Source organism: Pongo pygmaeus, chromosome X (genome assembly GCF_028885625.2).
Source record: "Pongo pygmaeus isolate AG05252 chromosome X, NHGRI_mPonPyg2-v2.0_pri, whole genome shotgun sequence".
Lineage (NCBI taxonomy): Eukaryota > Metazoa > Chordata > Mammalia > Primates > Hominidae > Pongo > Pongo pygmaeus.
This window is the reverse complement of record NC_072396.2, coordinates 127,584,745-127,608,301: the sequence shown is the minus strand read 5'-3', so window position 1 is coordinate 127,608,301 and position 23,557 is coordinate 127,584,745. Positions and strand designations below refer to the sequence as shown.

Sequence of the window (23,557 nt, the reverse complement as noted above, 5' to 3'; positions counted from 1 at the left end):
AAACTTGGTGAGTACTGTCCTGACAGTCTGTCTATCCATAGTCATCAAGAATGGGTGGTGATCTTTAGAAGGATCTGGAAATAGTACGTATTCCAGCAATGAGGCTCCTGAAACAAAAACCCTTTCCCTTTGCACTTGCTTAGTCCCTTGTCTGTTCCCTGTTGGGAAGAAGGTATGGGAAAGGAAGGGGATTACTTTGAAAGTCAGTTGTGTATGAAACAGAGGTGTGGAGGGATATGTTTATCTGATAGGTAGCATTAAATTGCAAATACTTCCAGATTAATCATGGTATGCAATTTTCAACAGCTTAGATTTTCTTCTCTTTTCTTTCTTTCTTTTTTTTTTTTTTCTGCAGCCACTGGGGAGGAAAAAAGGATTAAAGAGACTATCAAAAACTGTTGGCACGTTTAGTCTGTTGGCTACTTAATTTATTAGCAGATATGGGAGCTGCCTCAGGTTGATAATTTAACATGTTGGCTGGCGGTGAAATAAATCTCAAACGTACCTGTTCCAAAATTGTGTTAATCCTTTCGACTTCGCAGTCAATCAAGTATCGCTTTTCCTGCCTCCTGTCCATTTCTTCAATGATGCGCCTGAATTCTTGGACGTCCTTTATGTTTCCCACAGACCTTGCTGTCACTTGCCAGTTGTTTTGCACTGCTGCTTCCATAATCGCTTGGAGGATGGAAAATCCTGAAGGAAGGAAAAACAGCTTCAATGATTTAAAAATCTTTCTGTAGGTATTACAAATTCTACTGAATTTCTATTCACAGTCCATCAGGTGCCTTTGAACCTTATCCATTATGGAAAGCAGGCTTACTCATAACCTCAGCCTTAACCCTCCAGACAGTTCGCACTTCCATTTTGTTGTAAAGGAAAGAAGATTCTACAACTTTTGGGCACCAGGCATCAAGTGGCTACATGAGAGCTCACAGCTGAATTATATTATCTAATTGCTTTTATTGACATGCACTATCAAAATATCTATGGAATAAAATCAAGAACTTCTTACAACTGCCTGCAATTTCCTTACTGCAGTTGAAGCTCATTTATTTCATCTTCTATATAAGCATTCTGGCAAATTAGAAACAACTTCAGTAGAGATAGCGCCTCATTATAATATGGCTTCTCCTTACATAGAAAGACTATCCAACAAGGTAAATTGTGTCTCCCAAGTAAAATAATTTTATGAAAACCTGAAAAAGACAGTCTATAACAAAGATATCATACTCGTGAGCTCTTGATCACAACATTATTAAAAAGTTCAGTCATATTAAGCTTTCCTGAGTTCTTTCCCTTTCTCAATTAAATTTACCAGGAATTCCTGGTTCCTTTTTATCTAATTTACATTTGACAACTGTTAGCTACTATTACCCTGGATCTATGTTGAATGAGAAAAAGAGAAAAGATCTGATGCTTGAGTTTTGGGTAACCTTTTTGGAGTTAGGGTTTAAGAAGTTGGGAAGAACAAAACATCTGAAGTATGATCCATAAGAATAGCACAAGAGTTTTCTACATGCTGGTCTTTTAGAGTATTCATGTCTCTAATACTACATTGTGTCTATAGTTTTGCTTCTGGTTGGAATCCATATCTGAATATAACTTCAACTATAGATATAATTTTATTGGGATATTGCCAAAAGCAGCTCATTTCTTCCCATAAACCTAAATAGTTTTTCATTTAAATTCAAGTAATGACTAATGGGAGTGGGTGATAGGGATGATTTGCAAAGCCAAAATGATCCATGCCATAGCAATTTGATGACTGGAGGAAAAGAGAATGGGAGAGGATTGCGATGCCCTTTGAGCATATTCCAGGTTCTGTGCTGTTTCGGGCTCACCCTTTAGTGTAAGCAGGTTACAATTTGGAATTTTCTTCATTGTACCATAGAAAATGGGTATTGACATTTGAAGAGCACGCTTCAGGGAGATGGCAGCAGTGACTCAGCCGGTCATTATGACTCCTTTGTGTGCTGGGTGTATGCAGGAAGAAGATCACAAATGAGACCCAAGCACTTGGTAATTTCCAAATGAGCAATTTCAGCACAGGAGCTCAAAATTACAGATCAGAGTAAATTACCATTGCTTTAAATGTTAATTCTTTCTCTTTTTAAACCAACCACGCATATTTATTTCTCAGATTTACATTTTCGTGTGGGTTGTTGATGTGCTCTCTGCTTCAGTGGGAGTTGAGGGGACATGGTAGGCCAAGGCATGGGATTGAGAAATAAACATAGGAAGAAAGAGATTAAGGCAATTGAAAATCTTTCTTAAGCAGTGTACGATAAAGCCTCATTATTTTGAATTTCACTAATTAAGAATTTATGAAACTTCATCAAGGACTGAGTTGAATTTTACTTTTGTACTATTTATGAAGAAAACATTGGCTAAATAATAATGTTAATGAAAGTGGACAGAGTCTTTAATATATTTAAAGTAAAATTTTTTAAAGGCCCTTTAGCAGAATACAGCTGTTCATGTGTTGAATCAAAATAAGCCTTCTTGTAATCTCTACTCATTGGTCTTATTCCACCATTTGGGATGACACAGAGCAAATTTAACCCCTTTTGCATGTGTCAGTCCTTCACATTTTTGAAGGCAGTTAGCATGTTTCCCCTTCATTCTTTTCCTCAGGCTAAAGACGTCCCAGTCCTTCCACTTTTACTTTTATGGCATGATGACAAGTTCCCTCACTGTTGCTCTCTCCTATGGATATCTGTCAATATTTTATTGATCCTGATAATTCCAATGTGATCTGATCAGTGTGGACGACAACGAGATTATTGCTTGCTTTGACGTGGGTTGTTATTTTAGCAGCCTTTGCCAATATTTTTAAATACCCAAATTATATTGTTAATTAGTATCAAGCTTAGATTAAACTAAAACATGTCAGTTCTCTCCATAAAAATCTTTCGTCTGGAAAGTCTCACCATCCATGTATCAAGATTTATTCCATTCCAACTTGCTTTTATCTCCCTTTGTTTAATCCCTCACCCCATTCCAGTCCCCACTTCTCCCTTATTTTCAAATTCATTCAAATCTGGAAAATGGCCTCACTCACTTATTCAGTACTCCAGGCAGCCACACTTGTCTGTCCATTTAACAGGCACGTCTGTCTACACCTGCAGACCTTTCTGGATTATCTTCTTTGCCCATGAAACTTCCTTTACTGACTTCTCATTAATTTCTCCAGAAATGAGTAGATTTGAATTCATGGTAAATTAATTATAAGCAATGGAGAAATGGGTTTAAAGAATTATGTCACAGACATTTAAAATTTTAAAATAAAACTGGATAAAAATTATAGTAAATACACATAGAATACTATGCTATTGTTTAAAAGACAGCTCAATCTGTATATACTAACAAGAAAAGATTTGTACAGTATATATAATATATTGGATAATGGGTAATAATAGAAAAAACAAGCTGTTAAATAGCATTTATGTTATAATTCTATTTTGTAAAGAAACTATATGTTTCTATATGTGTGGAAAAAATCTGAAGGAATTGGCAGAGTTATCTCTGAGATGTAGGATTACCAAGAACTTTTATTTTCACTGTCATTTATTTATGTAAAATTTGGCCCTTTTACAAGAAGCAGGTATTATTTTCTGTAAGTACAAAAACAATAAAGATTAAAAAGAAGTACAACTCATGCTGTCCTCTCAGAACATAGGCTTCTGGAAGACATAGATGATAGATGAGAGCTCCTTTGTAGGCTGCATACTGCCACAAATGAGAGGCATTTTACTAAACACTGACTTACAAATCTTTTTATACTTTTGTTCTTTGAACCATGTGAATGTATTACCTATTCAAAAATTAAGTAGAAAAAGCACACTGCTTTTTATGAGGGCATGTCTGGGACCTCCTGGGCTATGAGCCTTGCTCACATTTTTTGAGCAAGTCAGAACCATGGCTGGATACTGCAGTGTCTTTTACCATGCAGAATTTCTCTGTGTTTGCTTAAGCATGTGGCTGTGTACTATAGAACCCTGGGGGGAATGGTCACCTCAGCTCAGTACCTGTCACTGAGCAGCCCAAGAAAAGCTTTTATTTGTTTTCATACCTAATTTATTGTAGTTTGACTGTTTCCTGATGAAGCTGACCAAAGAGAGTGAATATGCGCTTGAGGGAGAAAAAAAAGAGAAAAATTTGACACAGGAGGCAGATAAAAAAACAGGCATTGGTGCTTGTAGGAGGGGAGGTACGTAACAAACCCTTGGCTTTGTAAAAATAAGCCTGCTGTTTTAGCAGCTTCAGAATTGTCATCCACTCTCTGTGAGCTTTAACGTGCCCAATTTTGCAACACTAAAAACTACTTTTACTTGAGCAGCAAATTCTCTCATTCTGATTCCAGACTGCTGTTGCTATCCACTTTCCTCTTCTTCCTCATTTTAAAGAATGGTAGTTACCATATAGGTAAGTGGGTGAATGCTAGATTGTAATCTGCATTATACCAATATAACATAGTTTGTGGCAAGGTTTGGGAAGGAACTTATGGATGAAGAACTGGGCTGCAGCTATGACCAATTTAATCCTACTGGAGTGGTGGTTGGGCTACTCTTGGCAAATAAGGTGTGATAATCTTGGCAAAGGGTAGTGTGGTGGATGCTGTGCTGTACCACCCAGATCCTCCTTCAGCACCATAGAACTTATTCCTTCGGTCGTTGGACAAGTTGCAGCTTAAGGTTATGACCCTTTCCTGGGGTATCCTGCATCCAATGACTGATTGCCACAGGATAGAAAGGCACAACCCTCATACCCCCAGCGAGGTAACTCTAAGGGTAAGTCATCCTAGCTTCAGAGCTCCCTGAAGGGAGCTGAGGCTTTGTTATGACTGCACCATAGCTCATTTTCTCTTTGTGCCCAAACCTGCGTCCTTCTCTTCTTCCCACAATTGCTGACAATGAGAGTACCAGCCAATAAACTTCTTGCATGTGAATCTCTATTTCAGTTTGTTTCTGGGGGATTCATCTGTGACTATGAGGTTGACCTCATGACAGGGATAGCATCAGATACAAAAAGATCTCAAATATACAATTGTCAAAATCATTTTCACAGGGGAAAGAAGGCCAGGATTTTGTTCAATGTATAAACAAGTGAAAAACCGCTCCATGCTGAACACATTTAGTATTTGATCTGAAAACACAGAAGAACAATAAGTAGGATATTGACATATGGAAGTTCATAATAAAGATACCCAAGAAAATATAGTTGAGGATAATTTTGTTCCTGTTGTGCATCTTCCGGCAGGGACTATCACCACCTGCTGTCAGCTGTGAATCTGTACCAGATCTCTCAGAGCCACATCATTTGTACTTCTGACGGGGTCTTTTAACAGTCCCCCAAATGATGGAAGTTGCAGATATTGATGAACTGGCTTCTCATGAGTGTTGACATTTATAGCAATTTGTGCCTGGCTGTGATTCTCAGAGGGTTTGCCATAAAGCCCCAAAAAGGTTTACTGGCCCTCTCGAAATGTTCTAGAGAGGCAAGTTGGTCTTTCCCAGAGGGTAATTCAATACTTTTCCAGTGGCCTGTGCTAGAAATTACCTTGTCAATATTTTCAGGTTGATAAAGAGAGGCTTAAAGTGGCCCATGAAAACTCCTGTAGCTTACAATTATTAGACATAGAACCACAGTATTACAGGCTAGTACTCTTACAGATGACTCAGAGAAGTAGGATACAATTTTTAAAGCTCTGTAACTCTTTTCAAATGAAATTTATATGGAAACCCAATATCTAAGACAGGTAAAAGTGGAGCTTCTTGGGTTTGAGGGGTGGTGCTTAGACAGGGGAAGTGACTTGCCAAATATCACACAGTTAGTTTAGAATCTGAAGTGAGACTGGAATCTAAGCAAGCAGAGCTGGAGCTAAGGTGAGGCAGGTGAAGCACCTAGGGTAAATATTCAAGAAGGCACTTTCTGAGGGTTGCACAAGTGCAGCCTCACTTACCTTGCCCTAGTATTGACCCTGTAAGCAAGTCTCTTGGCTTCCCATTTAGTGGTCTTTCAAGTGCATCATATCCAACTTACTTTATAGCTCTCATTTTAAGATGACCCTTAGCAACATTTTGGTGTGGACAGAACTTGATTCCTCACGTCCTTTTCTCTTCTCTTTTTGATGTCACACAACATCCTGATGTTCGCTTCCCTGTCTCCCCAGTACCTTGAGTAGGCCTGTCACTACCAATCCCAGTCTTTTTCTTCCTCTTTCCCCATATTAAAACTTTCCTATCCTATGCTCAATTCCCTCAGCACCCTTCCCTTTTCCAGGTGCCAGCGTAAAAATAGCTAATGGCATAATGTGTTATCCTTTCAGCGAACACACGTACATTTAGCAGTGACCTTAACATGAATGAGTTTGGAAGGAAAACAAAAGAGAATGTTAACATTGTTTTTGAGTCTGCCCATCTTATGGGGTAATTCAGATGATGAATTTGAAAGTTGGTGATGTGCTTGATGATCTTACAGAGTTTAACAAATGAACAGCTTGTAGATATGGGGTATCTCAGGGGCCAGTGGAGTGGGAAGACAATGGTGAGACAGGTCCCCAGAAGGTTAGTGTCCATTCCTGTCTATGTTACTCAACTGAAATCAGCTGAAAAAACCATTTCTTTCTTTCCTTTTCTGTGTCTTCACCTACCTCTGTGGCTTTCAATGCTGGTTGCACATTACAGTTACCCTAGGAAGTATGAAAAATGGATGGCCAAGGCTTACTCTGGAGCAATAAAATAATGATCTCTCAAAGTGATTCCTGGGCTTTGTTTTGTTTTGTTTTAATCTCCCTGGGGGATTCTCATGTACAGCCAGAGTGGAGAATCACTGACCTATTCTAAGGGCTACCCAATACAGATGTGGCATATTAAAGCAGGCCTTTTTTTTCTCCTGAGATGTTCTTCATGACCAGCAGAAAGGTTCTGGGTGAGAAAGGCATGTTTCAAGAAGGGCTATATACCACCTAGACATCAGCTAATAAAGACACAGAGGCAAGAAGGGAGGGCTCAGGCCAGGGTTACAAATTGCTTCTTCCTGTGGTAGATGAAGAATCTGGAAACCTTGAGTACAGTATGTGGGAAGCAAACCCAGATGTACTTAAAGCACTTTACAAATATCTTTCCCTTTCTGAGGTAGCATCTGGGTATTTCTCTCTAAGTATAAAGTTAATATGTTCAGTTTGGACATTTGGAAAAACAGAAAGTACAAAAATTAAAAGAAAAAGTATGGGTGACTTTATCCCTCTTTATATTCTATTTTATATAAATAGACTTCACACTTTTTATTTTAGCAAAATGGATTGTAATGCAGTCATTGATCACTTAACGATGGGGATACATTCTGAGAAATGCGTTGTTAGGTGATTTTGTCATTGTGCAAACAACATAGAGTGTATTCCACAAACCTACATGGAATAGCCTCCTACACACTTAGGCTATATGGCATAGCGTATTGCTCCTAGGATACAAACCTGTACAGCATGTTACTGTACTGAATACTGTAGGTGATATGGTTTGGCTGTATCCCCACCCAAACCTCAATTTGAATTGTATCTCCCAGAATTCCCCTGTGTTGTTGGAGTGGCCCAGGGGGGAGGTAATTGGATCACGGAGGTTGGGCTTTCATGTGCTATTCTTGTGTTAGTGAATAAGTTTCACAAGATCTGATGAGTTTATCAGGGGTTTCTGCTTTTGCTTCCTCCTCATTTTTCCTTGCTGCTGCCATGTAAGAAGTGCCTTTTGCCTCCTGCCATGATTCTGAGGCTTCCCCAGCCATGTGGAACTGTATGTCCATATTAAACGTCTTTTTGTTCCCACTTTCGGGTATGTCTTTATCAGCAGTGTGAAAACGAACCAATACAGTAAATTGGTACCAGTAGAGTGGGGCGTTGCTGAAAAGATACCCAAAAATGTGGAAGCAACTTTCAAACTGGGTAACAGGCAGAGATTGGAACAGTTTGGAGGGCTCAGAAGAAGACAGGAAAATGTGGGAAAGTTTGGAACCTCCTAGAGACTTGTCAAATTGCTTTGACAAAAATGCTGATAGTGATATGAACAATAAGGTCCAGGCTGAGGTGGTCTCACATGGAGATGAGGAACTTGTTGGGAACTGGAGCAAAGGTGACTCTTGTTATGTTTTAGCAAAGAGACTGGTGGCATTTTGCCCTTGCCCTAGAGATCTGTGGAACTTTGAACTTGAGAGAGATGATTTAGGGTATCTGGCAGAAGAAATTTCTAAGCAGCAAAGCATTTAAAACTTGGGTGCTGTTAAAAGCGCTCCATCTTTAAAGGGAAACAGAGCATTAAAGTTCAGAAAATTTGCAGCCTGACGATGCAGTAGACAAGAAAAAAACATTTGTTGAGGAGAAATTCAACCGGGCTGCAGAAATTTGCATAAGTAGCAAGGAGCCTAACGTTAATCCCCAAGACCATGGGGAAAATATCTCCAGGACATGTCAGAGACCTTCATGGCAGCCCCTCCCATCACAGGCCCAGAGACCAGGAAGAAAAAGTGGTTTTGTGGGCCAGGCCCAGGGTCCCCGTGCTGTGTGCTGCCCAGAGACTTGGTGCCTTGTGTCCCAGCTGCTCCAGTCATGGCTGAAAGGGGCCAACATAGAGCTCAGGCTGCAGCTTCAGAGGGTGGGAGCCCCAAGCCTTGGCGGCTTCCATGTGGTGTTGAGCCTGTGGTGGCACAGAAGTCAAGAATTGAGGTTTGGAAACCTCCGCCTAGATTTCAGAAGATGTATGGAAATGCCTGGATGCCCAGGCAAAAGTTTGCTGCAGGGGTGGGACCCTCATGGAGAACCTCTTCTAGGGCAATGCAGAAGGGAAATGTGGGGTCAGAGCCCCTACACAGAGTCCCTACTGGGGCACTGCCTAATGGAGCTGTGAGAAGAGAAGCACCATCCTCCAGACCCCAGAATGGTAGATCCACTGACAGCTTGCACCATGACCCTGGAAAAGCCGCAGACACTCAACACTAGCCCATGAAAGCAGCTGGGAGGAAGGTTGTACCCTGCAAAGCCACAGGGGTGGAGCTGCCCAAGACCATGGGAACCCACCTCTTGCATCAGTGTGACCTGGAGTCAAAGGAGATCATTTTGGAGCTTTAAAATTTGACCACCCTGCTGGATTTTGGACTTGCATGGGCCCTGTAACCCCTTTGTTTTGGCCAATCTCTCCCATTTAGAATGGCTGTGTTTACAAAATACCTGTACCTCCATTGTATCTAAGAAGTAACTAGCTTGCTTTTGAATTTACAGGCTCATAGGTGGAAGGGATTTGCCTTGTCTCAGATGAGACTTTGGACTGTGGACTTTTGGATTAATGCTGAAATGAGTTAAGACTTTGGGGGACAGTTGGGAAGGCATGATTGGTTTTGAAATGTGAGGACATGAGATTTGGAGAGGCCAGGGCAGAATGATATGGTTTGGCTGTGTCCCCACCCAAATCTCAACTTAAATTGTATCTCCTAGAATTTCCCTGTGTTGTGGGAGGGGCCCAGGAGGAGTTAATTAGATCATGGGGGCTGGTCTTTCTCATCCTATTCTCATGATAGTGAATAAATCTCAAGAGATCTGATGGGTTTATCAGAGGTTTCTGCTTTTGCTTCCTCCTCATTTTTTCTTACCGCCACCATGTAAGAAGTGCCTTTTGCCTCCCGCCACAATTCTGAAGCCTCTCCAGCCATATGGCACTGTAAGTCCAATTAAATCTTTTTTTGTTCCCAGTTTTGGGTATGTCTTTATCAGCAGCATGAAAATGAACTAATACAGTAGGCAACTGTAGCACAGTGTCAAATATTTGTGTATCTAAACATATCTAAGCATAGAAAAGACACAGTAAAAGTATAGTATTATAATTTTATGGGACCACTGTCATATATGGAGTCTGTCATTGACTAAAATGCCATTATGTGGTGCATGACTGTATTTGTGTCCTGCCTTTAAAAAATCTAGCATTACATCATGAACATTTTCTTGTTATTAAACATTTTCAAACATGAGTTTTAATGATGACATAGTATTCCAACCTTTAGACGTACTGTAACTTATTTAACTATTCTACAACATGAACATTTCAATGTTTTCCAATCTCTCCTTATTATGAATAATGCCGTGCTGACAACACTCATACAGCATCTCTAATTATTTTCATAGAATAAATATCTCAAAGTAGGAATACTGGGCCAAACATTTATGGACATGTTTAAGGCTCTTGATACATACTGCCAAATTGCCCTCCAGAAAGGTTGTCCCACTTTATGTTCCCATTAGCAGGTTATGACAGTACTTGTCTCTCTGTCCCCTTGCCAGCACTGAACAATATATTTGCCCATTTGGTAGGTGAATAAAGAGGATTCTCTTTTTTTTGTTAGCATTTCTTTATTAGTAAAGCTAGTGACTTTTTTATTTTTTTGTCCATTTTTATTCATCATTTTGAGTACTGCCTGTTTATTTCCTTTGTCCAACTTTTTAGTGATGTTAATGTCTTTATTATTGATTTATAAGAGCCTTTATATATTGACATTAAGTGTCTTGACATATGCCATATATTTAATCCAGTTTATTTTACTTTTAATGTTTATGATACATTGTCATGAATAAAAGTTTGACATTTTAATGAAATTAATATTCTTCTTCATCAAAAAATCACGTGAATGATGAATAAAATTTTCTTTCTTTTTTTTTAGAGATGAGGTCTTGCTACGTTGCCCAGGCTGGTCTGAAACTCTTGGGCTCAAGCAATCCACCTGCCTTGGCTTCCCAAAATGCTGGGATTACAGGTGTGAGCCACTGTGCCTGACCAAAATTTGCTCTTCTACTCTTATTCTAGTGCTCACCTGGGCTTTAAACCCAAACTTATGCCAACCACTCTTTCCATTTCTTGCAATGTCTTTGGTCTCCATGGAATTTCCCATAAATTTCCGTTGCATATTGTGGCCAAGTAAAGCAATGGGGAAGCTAGATATGGAGTGTGAAGGTGGTTTCTGAGACAGAAGTAAAGAAAAAATAGAGGCAGAGGAAAGAGAAAGATGATGAGCTCAATTTAGTTATTTCATGGTATGTTTTCCCATATCTCAGAAACCTGATATACAAAAATCTGAACTCAGAGCCAGTACTTCAGGCTATTATTATTCATATTACAAAGTATACTTTCATTTAAAAATAATTCATGGAAAGACTTCTATAGCACATTTGAATCCACATTTTGTTGTTTTGTTGTTTGTTTTTGTTTTAACTTGATTTAAACCCTTTTATTTTCCATCAAAATCAATATACTGATTGTCTAAATTTGAGATGCTAATACAGAAACTGTTCTGTGTGTGAAGAGTTTGATATGGGAAGATCAAGAACCCCTTTATATTTGCATATGGATGTCAGTCTGTGAATTTTATGGAACAAGGTAAAGACAAATATTCACCGACATTCAGTCCTTAATTTACTGTTATCAAATTAATATTTCCCTGAGGCTTCCATTCCTCATAATTGTATTTGTTTAAATTTTCCTTTAATTAAGAGCTGACCCTCTGCAAATCTTCTCCTTGCAGCTGCATTATTAGGATGAGTACTTGGCCAATTTGTGGAATCATTGAACAGAAGTTGCCCCCAGTTTCCCAGTTGTTTGTGCTTTTTCTTCTCTCCCAATACAAATTGTCTCTCAATCCAAATGAAACTCTTATACTAGACTGTCCATGACTGATAACAGCTTCAATTGTGACCTCCTTCATGAAGGATGTATGTTTTAATATTAGAATCAAAGACTTACAATACAGGGGCAAATTGTAGACAACAGTAAGTGATTGATCAAGTATTGTTTGGCAACTTGAGGTACCAGGTACCCCAATATCTTACTTGAGGCATTCCAAGTACTCCAATAGCTCACTTCAGGAGGCAACTACTGACTACTTGTCAAGTGTGACCTTGGCTCTGAAGCTGGCAATGCATGTAATCCTGCCTTTTCCATTTTTCTCTTTCATCTTATTCCTTATTTGAACTTTGTCTCCCTGTTGGTGAATTATGTAGCTCCATTCTCCTCTCTGTGAGCTAAGAAAACATGCCCAAATAGATATGTCAGTTTCATTGAGTGAAAGTAAACTTGCTTTGCATTGTCAGCTGAAAGGAAATTTAGAAGACCATCTGGAGTAGATTTACTTAACATCTGGGAAAAGCAGAATAGGCAAGCCTCTGATCCTCACCCACACAATATCTGATATAAAAAATAAAAGAATAAAAATAACAGAAAGCAACTGGGGTTTGGATTGAAGGGGATACTACAATGATTGTGTGTAATTCCTTCTTGTTTCTGTTTGGTATCTAAATAATTGTTCTGGGATAGACTGCCTGCGATGCAAACTCACAGAGGGCAGGAGTCATCTCAAAATTTCTCCATGGACTGACTGTTGAGCTCTTAATAGATGCCATGAGAGGATTAATCATGCCCATGAATAGGGTTTCTTACATGACATTTCCTCATTTGGCATCTTAATCCCTTTGAAATCAGTAATTTCCAGCTCTGATCTTGTGACTGAGTCTCCCAGAGAGCAAGTAGTGAGTGACGTGGATTTTAGTGAGCACTTTATGGATACCTGGGGAAGAGAGCTGACCATAGATCACAACCAGAGAATGCACTTGCCAGCCGTAGTTGGGTGGCAGTCGGGGGAAGGCCTTATGCATGATTAAAAGGGGGCTTCACTTATGGGTTGGAGGAAGGAGTGCTATCAGTCAGCCACAGTACATCTTCTTCCCAGGTCCCATTTATTCCACATGGAACCTAGTGACTACAAAGAAGAAGATGACCACCCACCCTGCTGCCCCTTCTCCAGCAGAAGATGAACTTTGAAGAGATTCCCAGAAGTGAGTATATTTTATATTGAGCATCCATACCCTGAACTTCTGTGCAGAGTAGTTCACATTGTGGCCTGTGCCTATGGACTTGTAAAGTGAACTGACTGAATTGAGACTTGAGCTCAGAAAGTACGTGTTTAGGTTCCACTAAGCAAAAGGCTTCTCATCAGGCAAGTCACTTATCTGGGAACATTCTTCAGCATTCTCAATTTTTAGAAAGCAAGGCCAAGATAAACCTCTTAACATTTCTGAGTTCTGGGTGTGAGGTATGAATGATGGTTACCAGTGAGAAGGAAAAGGGGGAAGGAAGTGGGGGTGAATGTATGCCAAAGATGAAAAGGGTCTGGATCTGAGTGCAAAGGACTATAGCTTATTCTGCCTGCTGTGCCTCCAGGAGTGCTGAGACTCCATGATCCTAATACTATTGGAGGGCTGTCAAAGGTAATACTAAGGGCAAACTCTTGCCTAGAGGGTACAGAGGAGCCAAAGATACAGTCCTGAGGACAACAGAGAACAAGCTGTTCTCTTGAGGAAGACAAGTTCTTTTTGACTTAATACTGTGGTTCAAAATGTGCTTGGGAAACACCCAAAATGGGGTTCAAAACTCACAAGATAAATAAGTATTTTCATGTGCCATCCACCATACTAAAGAAACCCACATAAAACACCCCCAAGATCAACTCACTTTGATTAGTTGTTTACTTTCAATTGAGTTTTTCCAATGGGGATATGAGAGTGAATTTGGCATTATGGAGGAGGGTTATAGGCTAATGTTGTCAAGGCCTTGGGTTCCAGAAAGAGTGGCTGAATCTTGTGTGAGCTGCAGAGAAGTCAGGCTGTTTGTGGTGGCCAGAGTTCTTCCAAGTTTCTCAGAATTCTCAAATATGAGAGCCAGAATTAGTGATGGTCCCAATTTCTTCATTGCACCAATAAGAAACTGAAGCCCAGAAAGACAAAATGGTTTGCCCCAATGATAGATCCCAAACTTGACCATGACCACAATACTTGTCTTCTTTTAACTTTCAATATTAATGTAAAACAAAGTTTCTGTGGCATTTTCTGAATAAAGATTCATTTTGATATAGACTAAAAGTTAAAATCCAACAGGAATATCATAATGGATATATCCCTTGCACTTTGCCTACAACACATCTGTGACTTCCTTAAGGGCTCTTCTCTTTTCCTTCAGTACCTTTGCATGGAGGAGCCAGAGAACCTACAAACAAGTTTGTGTGTTAAAGCGTATTTTCCTCCTCAAATCTAGCTGGGACTCCCATTTGGCACTGGGGCCCACTCTAATCTACGCAGGCTCCAAAGCCTTTGGCTTGGTTCACCCTGCTTACTCACACAAATTCTCATGCAAGGCACAGCCTTCTCCAGCATTTTCCATCTCTCATGATTTACTCTGGTTGCCCTCCACCACAAAGCCTCACTTCCATCCCACAAACCTTTCATTCATTAAGACTCACCTTAAAATAGGTATCACTGAACAGATCATCTGATTGAGATAGTGGGAAATGAAGATTCCAAGTTCTCACATCCATCTTCTATTAGCCTGAGAATCTTAGGCTATAGATGGTTACTCCTATCTCTAAGGGATTATAGCTGAATGCCAAATTTAAATCATTTTTTGACTAAGAGATTTGTGGTTTTCTTGTATTGTGATGTATAACGTTTTTACTCTCATCCCTCAGATTTTAAATTGAACTATTTTCCCTTGGGCTGTCAAGGGGGGGCAAGGATAGAAACTAACATTTATTGAGTGTCTACTTTGGGCTGAGTACAGTGCTAACAATGTGTACACATTATCACATTTAATTCTCCCAATCCTAAAGAGTACATAGTTATCCCAAATAACCAGGTGAGGAAATTGAGGCTCAGAGATGCACATGTTCATGAAGAAAAACACTTAACTAGTCTGGATTCTAAGTTCATACTCTTATTTCTTCCCCCCATCAGTGACTGAAACTATTCTGACATGTGCAGTTGTCCAGGAAAGTTGGAATCATACATTTTTCTATGTGTTACTCCATGGCAGGGAGGGCTCTAGAACACACTGTTGTGTAAATACCTGAAGGTGCCCAGGATTTTTCAGGCTCACAGGGATACAGGCCATGCAATCAATTGTAAGTCAGTGCTTAAGAGAAACACAGTCATGGTTCTCTGGCTAATGGCATGTTTCCTGTCAGTTAATCACCAACTTTGTAATTGAGCTGGAGTTACTAGACTGGGCAGGTTTTATTATTGTTTGTGTCCTTACTTATTCTTCACACTCTCTCAGATATCCCTGCCTCCAAAGCAGCGATTTCTTCTGACTTTCTTATTTCTGTCAAATTTCCTAGTTACAAAATTTGAATACTATCTTGGACCCTTCCACTGCCCTAAGAGTACACAAAGTCAAATGTATTAATTCTTTGTGTGTCTGCCACATTCTTTATGTTCTAATTACTACCAGCTATTTTGAAGTTATTATTGGTAAATGCTTGGGCTACTCCAGCAGTCCTCCTCTTTCATGCAAGCTTCTCACTAAGGTCAGCTTTAACTTCTTCACTCTTTTGATTATGTTACGGCCATGCTCATTCTCAAAAACTTTCCAATCTTTTTCTTTGCCCATAGGAGAAAGTTCAGAGAAGGCATTATAAATGTTTGAACTTGCGTGCAATCTAAGATTTACCTTCTAAAAAAGTCTTGGGGACCTCATTAAAATACATGAGCATGTGGTTGTTTTTTTCCATTCTGCGACTCAGTTTCCTTATCTGTAAAATTATATTCTATTCCTGGGAGTGCCATAAGGATTGTATAAATAGGTACTGTCAGAATTTGCAGGACAGACCAAGAGAATTCCTTTTTTTTTTTTTTGACAGAGTCTCACTGTGTTGCCCAGGATAGAGTGCAGTGGCATGATCTCGGCTCACTGCAACCTCCATGTCCTGGGTTCAAGAGGTTCTTGTGCCTCAGCCTCCTGAGTAGCTGGGATTGCAGGCGTGTGCCACCACACCTGGCTAATTTTTGTATTTTTAGTAAGGACAGGCTTTCGCCATGTTGGCCAGACTGGTCTTGAACCCCTGTCCTCAAGTAATCCGCCCGCCTTGGCCTCCCAAAGTGTTGGGATTACAGGTGTGAGCCACCATGCCTGGTTGAGAATTCTATTTTGATAAGAGACAAAAGGAGGCTAGAATTTAGAAAAAAAGGAAAGATAATATGAAAGGGGGAGAGATAGAGAAAATATATTTCTAAAGATTTCTGCTCCCTTACCCTGATTGTTCCCAAATAATATTTCACTTGGAAATTAACACTTTGGCTAGAGCTGTGGAGCATAAAGCAAAGAGATGTAAGCAAAGCCAGCTCACCATTTGATCTAGTCTTCTTTGCCATTGATGGCATAGATTACTAAGAAGGTTGGCTGGCCAAGATGGAGGGAAAAGTCTAGATCTCTGGATGAGAAGTAAGCTGACTGGCACTAGCAGTCATCAAAGTCATGACTTTGGCTTCATTTAACCAGGGAATATACCCAGCTGAGCTAACTATAATATTTGCAAAGAACAAACAACCACATGGCAATGACTGAATTTAGGAGTGCTTCAGCAAACTAGAATCTGGGGCTGGAGAGTTTACAGAGGGAAAGCCTTGAGTCGCTTAGAGTTAAGATGACAGCTCTTGAGATGGACTTCTGGGAAACCGTACTGGCTAGGAATTTATTTGAATAAAATGAATCTAATTATAAATCACATAGCTAGCCATCATAATGACTGGGTTAGTGCAGGGACTAGTTGGCCATGCCCAAAAAGCTTCTATGCTCATTCAGGCAAAGTACTCATTGACAGAACTTAACAAAATGGTTCAGTTCCTCTTGGCTGGGCATCTGATCCCCTTGGCCAGTGTCTTAAGTCTTACGTATCATTTTGAGAAAAATGGAGTTGTCAGGTCCTGTGAAGATGAAAGTATTTATTAAGCTCTCCAGGAGAGTTTAGTAAGCTGCCTAGGTGGGCAGGGATAGTGGATAAGAGGGAAAAAGTTAACGAGGACTACTCCTTTAGCTTGGAGACTCCACCAGAGCCAGCAATAGGCCAGCCCAGCAAGACTTGTTTCTACACGGCCACTGGGAAATGTAGGTGTGGGGCCCTTCTGGATCCCCAAGCTGTCCTACTTTTAAAGGCATCTTAAATTTGCCAGTGTTTTTTAAAACACTGTTTGACAACCCCCTTAGGCCATAAAACATGTTTATATTTTGGATCAAAACCACAAAATCATAATGTTTTGGAATCTTCTTAGGGAAAACTCCCCATCTGCAGTGTTTAACTCTGTAAATATCAACATAACAGAGCATCCCTCAAAACAAATACAAATGTTCTTTGAAGTTTATTAGCTATTATTTGAGCAAAGAACACAATTAGCAGCAATGCTAAAGAGGAAAAGATTTGAGAATTACCTTAAGAGAGAAACGAGAAACAAGGCAGTCAGTTTCTCTGGAAAATTTATGGCTTTTTTTTTTTTTTTTCCCCAGAGTCTCTCTCTGTCACCCAGGCTAGTGCAGTGGCACGATCTTGGCTCACTGCAACCTCCACCTCCCAGGTTCAACCTCCACCTCTCCCACTTCAGCCTCCCAAGTAGCTGGGACTACAGGCATGCACCACCAGGCCCTATTAATTTTTTTGTATTTTTAGTAGAGACAGGGTTTCACCGTGTTGACTAGGCTGGTCTTGAACTCCTGACCTCAAGTGATCCACCTGCCTCGGCCTCCCAAAATGCTGGGATTACAGGTATGAACCACTGCGCCTGGCCTGAAAATCTATGTTTAAACAACTCCAGGAGTTATACGCCTTATGCCTCAGAGGAGAAATGGGCTTGCTCTGCCCGGCATGGCACTGATGCACTGATGACATCTGGGTCTTCTTCAAGGGGGTCATTGCTCTCCACTGAGGAGGTAAATAGTGCAAAAGGCATATTGCCTATAACCTTAAAGTTGTGGCAACTGCCCAGCTTAGCTTGCCCCACTTGGATAGAAGATTGTTTTACTTAGCATGAAATAAATGGATTGTGCCTTGGATGATGTAGCTGCTTCCGTTGTCTTAACCACTGATGCAGATCACAGCATGAGTGATGTGGCGGCAGCAGCCATCCAGAACCACTATGAAAGTGGATGCGATGAATGGAGTGGCTGGATACGAAATGAGTTTGGCCTGCATGATTGGCTTCAGGTGCCCAGGAAGGCTTTTTTCCAGTAACCCAAGTCCTAAGAAGAATACTCTACACTAAGGTTCCCATTTGTCACACCCTCTGCACAGCCCTGGTTACCCTAAAAATTCTTTTAGCCTCAATATGAAAGGATGCTATTGTTGACTGCCAAGAAGAGAGGTTGATGTGCCACAATGTCTTATTTCAAGCAGCCAAGTCGGGTCTAACTCATTTGGGAAGTGAGCATACGTTTTTGCTACTTAAAGTGTGGCCTCTACATCAGCATATCAATTATAGAGAAGACCCTAAAGATGCTCTACTTGCTACTTAAAGTATGGTCTATGGATCAGCAGCATTGGCATCACCAAGGCTGATTGTTAGAAATGCATACTCTTGGGCCCCACTCTAGACTTAATGAACCAGAATGTACATTTTAACAAGCTCCTCAGGTGATTCATTAGCCCATCAAAATTTGAGAAGCACTGGCCTAGTCATTCTTTTATAACAACTGAGAACCATGCTTTGGCTAGTTAACACAGATTGGTAATTCAAGAGCAGGAAAGGCCCAGGCTGCAGTGGAGATTATGGACGGGACATGAACAGTATAGGTCTAGCAGGGGACCAGGACATGAGTTGGCAAAGTTTAGAGAGTTACCAACTTGCTCAACCTAGGCTCAAGTCAAAGCTGTTAACATGCTGAAAAATTTATGTAGATGGATCTAGGACATACTGAGTTGCAAGTCAGGGTCCTCACTACTGGAGATATTCCAAACAAGGCAGACCCAGGGAAAATCAAGACTACTGCGCTGGAAAGAACTTTTCAGTACTCAGTCCAAATGGGCAGCACAATCTCATCTATTAACCTGTTGTCCGTTGCCTTTCCCATCAGCCATGGAGGCTCACAAAGGTCTGTAGCCAACGAATTCTTGGCACCGAGACTACAGCGCACAGTGGCTTCCCACACAGGTAGATAGGAAGGGCTGCATGTAGTGAAGATGCTGGACTGAATCCTGGAGTAGGGAGGAGCAAGAGATCCAGAGGACAGTCATCAGTCCTATCTGTCTGGGCATCTGATATGAAACTCTCAAACCTGCTCAGTGGTGGGGAAAGGACAGTTAAAGCCACCAGAGGAAGAACTGTAGAATTGCTTCCCCTTAGTTGTGTCTCTGCCCTGCTTGAAGTGCTGCTATTTGCTTCCAGTTTTTTAAATGCTCTCAAAGTTTTGCCTGCAGTGGTTGTTCCCAAAGAATACATTCCCTGAATCCTATATCAAATCCTACCAACTCAAAGCATCTAGTTTTTGTTCTCCTTGGACCAACCACAGAATCCGCATGACAATAGAAAGAGAAATGTTATCTCCTATTATCATCTTCCCTGTCTCTCCCTTCTGCCCCAATTTAGTCAGCAAGTGTTATGGAGCTGTGCAAAATTTTATAGCTGATGGAATATTTACATTGATGAAAATTCTGAAAGTGGCCTTCCAGGGGCCCCAAGGTTGTTTCAAGGGTAAAGTTGCTGTGACAACTTTGTCCTGGCTTTGCCTTGATGGTGGTGGCATGGAAATGAAAGACTTGTAAACTGTCTCTTTTCCCTAGAGCCTGACAGTCTCCTGTGCCATTTTAATTTGAGCTTTTTGGATTGGAACAGGATGAATGAGCAGGGGAGGTTAATTATCCTAATTAGAAAAGAAGTGAAACCGTGGCCCTTTTAGGTCAGACATTTGGACAAACCTCCCCTGGCTCCAAGTTTTCGGCATTAGATAGTCAGTTGAGTGCCACAGGATGCACAAAGCATCTTCCCCAATTCTCTGCCAAAGTCCCTGGAGCAAGACAAAGAAGAATTATTTTCAGAAAATGGTGTGTGATCAGCTTGTGCCCCAGGGCCAGAGAGAGGGTTATCTGGAGGTGGCAGATATGTGGGCACAGCTGGATGGGTACAAGTATGTTGGTTCAACCCTAGGCTCCCCTAGTCTGTCTGTGGTGCCAAGAAAGCTCAATGTAGCTTGGATAAATACTGCTGTTGTGATCATTTCAAAAGATATGCATCCTCCCCTGAGCCTTTTGACATTCCTATCTTCAGCTGGCTGAGGCGGTGATTATATCTTTTTGGAAGGTAAGCTTCTCTGGCCAGAGGTTGCTAGTATTTCTTGAATCAATATTTTGCTGTTGGATTTATTGATTCCCAGGTGCAACACCCCTCTCTTCTTCTACTCTCCAATGTATCGTATATTATTTGAATAGATCAACCCTGCTTCCAATGTAGAACATGCTTTAGAATGTATGTGGAAGTTATTAGCACAGTACTTGGCACATAGTAGGTACTCACTAAATGTTAGTTTACTCCCTCCCTTCTTTCCAGGGAAGAGTGTGTCTGGGGTACAGCCACAATAGTCACCTGTTCTGCTCTCTGAGCCTTGTGTTTGCATGTATAATATCTGGTCAACTTGTGATTTGGTGGCATAAGGGAATCATAAAGCCTTAGATAAAGCTAGAGTAGTGACTGTATAATATTAAAGATCAAACTGGCCAATTAGCCAGGTAGACCCAACAGACATGTCTAGTACTTGCTTTTGAATTATCCACATACCCAAGGGATGAATAAGAAAAGAACTTAAGCTCCATCTTTCAAAACAGCCCTCAGATTCTTGAATGATCAATCTGTGGGTCCATTATAATTTGCCTTATTCATACAGAATAGTCTAAGAACATTAACATCAATGACTCCTAACAGAATGATAGAGCAAGTGGAAGTCTCAATAGACCATTTAGTCTTCCCAACCCATCTTCCCCCACCACCTCCCATCTTTAGCTATTCTGTCTACCTATGCTTTAAAACTTACTTTTCTCAATTATTTGCAACAGGGACAGGGAATCCAAGGTTCAAATAGTACCAAATAGTGAATATGCTTAAATTCACTTGTATTTAATTGTGTAACCTATTTTATACTTTGTTTGAATGTGTCTGCATGCTGTGGGAATGAATTTAACTATAAAGGCCTGATGCTAGAGGAAAGGAGAATCTGCCTCAGTTTCTTGTGCATTTTCTACTTTCCACTCTCTCCATGCTCATCTCTCAGACATATACAAAATGCCTATGTAGAATTTCCCTCAGTGCAGAAAAATAAATGCTAATGGCCAAACTCGAAAGTGGTATTGGCATTATAGGTAACGAATCCCTTATAATTGGACAAGGATAATGCAAGAGACAAGTCTTCCAAAGTCTCAGTGTTTATTTTTGGTATAAGAAGTATCTTTTGGGTATCTGTAGAAAATCTATATTTTAAGATATAGAACATATACAGACAATATAGTGCTTATGCATCATTTCTCTAATTTCTTTATCTTATTTATTTGGTTGTGGGTTTTTGCTATATTTTGGTAGTTCCCAAGTCTTGGCATGACACTCTTTGGTAAGTGAAACAAGTCACTCTCCAGTAGTTAGAATCATGAGCAGAGTTTTACATTGTGTTTGGGTGGGTGTGGGTTCAAAATCAGGTCAGCTGGTATAAACTTGACGTGAAAACAATAAATTTTTCTTAGACTCCTAGAAGCCTAAGTTTAATAGATGTGGCTCAGGCAAGCTTCTCCAGCAGTTCTTTCTTGTGGGAGGAAGTATCCAGGTGCTAACTCTACTTGGGGAGTGGGTTGTATCCTCAGAAATATTTAACATTATAGAACTTTCAAGGTTTGCTTTTTTGTCATTGAAGATTTATAACCACGGGGTGGAAAGAAGACCTAGAAATGGATTTTGAACATTTTGAGAGTTGGCAAAGAAAAGCTTAAGGAGATAGGACTGCCACCAAATTCCAAGACTGCCTGTGGCATTACTGACAATAAGTAAAATAATCTCTTTACTTATTTTATCTGATTTATTCCAAGACTCTCTTCTTGCCTTTCAATTAATAATACAGACTTAATTTCAAACTACCTTCAGGCCAGTATAGCCTTTTGGAAGCAGTTGCCAAACTGTCCTTTATTTAATTCTTCAAACTACTACCTTATACTTGTCAGATGGACTTTTGTTCTTACATGGGAGTTGTCCTCATTAGCCCTCTTGAGGGTGGTCATCAAAGGGACTCTGGTAGCCTTTACAGATGGGATCAGCAAAACCTCTGTGCTTGATCAACTTGGGCTAGTATTCCTGAGACTGTTCCCTGGTCTTTGGCACTTCAAAGGCACTGAATAAGAGAAGGAACCTGGGGGAAATATTTTCCACTGAGGTAGACTCTGCTAGAATTATGCATAATACTGAAGCTATAGAGGCCATGTAAGAAATCACAGAGATGGTATAATCGCAGGACATCAGAAGTGAAAGGGACCTTAGATATCAACTAATTTAATCTTTTGATTTTACAGATGTACACACTAAAAGCCAGAGGAAAATGTGGCATGCTTGGAAATTGTAAAGGGAGGAGGAAGGGGAAAAGTGCCTTTCAGTAACATGTGTAGAATTGAATGCTTACCAAAAAGTCTTTTTGTTGTTGTTGTTGTTGTTATTGAAATGCCATTGAAAGTGTCTATAAAATATGTAAGCCCACTTTTCTTCCTTGATAAATATAACCAACTGAATATTGCAGAATCTTTTTTGGTGCCCAAGGATATTACAATGTCTCAGGGTCATCTTTCTGAACATAGGTATTCATTACCCAGGACTGTAGAAGTTAAAATGGAGGCAACTTGCTAAATGTGTACTGACCCTGGAGCAGCCCAAGGAGACTGTCACTTTTACTAAATCCCTGATATCACCCGCTCCTTTTGAAATCATTTTTTCTTTCCTAAAAACTCTAGGCAGAAATTTTCGCTATTTGAAGATTCTGACCCATCAGACTCTGTTTGATAGAGATTTTACTGTAAAAAGAAATTTAAATGTTATTTTGGAATCTGAAATTAGGGCTGACACATGGTATATCTTCACTGGATTCTCCTTGGTTGTAGCACTGAAAGTGGGGCTTTGGGGGCTAATGGGAGATCCTCCTCACAGAAGTGTCTGAAGTGAGCCAAGATGCTCCTTGGGTATGGGAGCAAAAGTTGGGGTGGAGTGGTCAAGAAGTGTGGTGTCAAATAACATGGCCTTATTGCAAAGAATGGAACTAGACCAGTACTGACACCGCCTGAAATGAGTAACAATGCAAAACATGAAATATAGATGAAACATCAGAGAAAGAGATGAACTTTTTAACCATAGTGCTTTCACAGATATGTTTCCTTAAAATGTTTACATAGTGAAGCATGTGACTCTCATCAATGGATGACAAACTATTCCCAGCAGTAGATATCCTGCTGGGTAAATTATATATTTTATTTCACCTTAACATCTTTTCCTGTATACATCACACCGTCACCCAAACCAAGGTGACAAATGTTCTTCGGAAGTGTTCTTTCATTTTTCTATATGGTTCCTGACTAGAAGGAACTAAGCCTTCCTACCTGAACCAAAGCACTGCTCTAAAAAACAAGTGAATGATTTTATGACTTGTTTGGTTAGTCAATGACAAATCTAGATTCTTCCCACTACTGAGAATTCTGCTTTCCA

The 23,557-nt window shown here is 40.3% G+C and overlaps 1 protein-coding gene across 3 annotated transcripts in view; it reads right to left on the bottom strand.

Annotated features, from left to right (window-relative positions):
• GRIA3 (glutamate ionotropic receptor AMPA type subunit 3) overlaps positions 1–23,557 on the bottom strand; it is a 306,145-nt gene that overhangs the window by 160,533 nt on the left and 122,055 nt on the right. For all 3 annotated transcript variants that reach the window (XM_063660409.1, XM_063660408.1, XM_054471451.2), the window contains one exon: positions 506–693. In XM_063660409.1, coding sequence (XP_063516479.1) covers positions 506–693 — 188 coding nt within the window. The remainder of the gene's footprint in view (positions 1–505; positions 694–23,557) is intronic.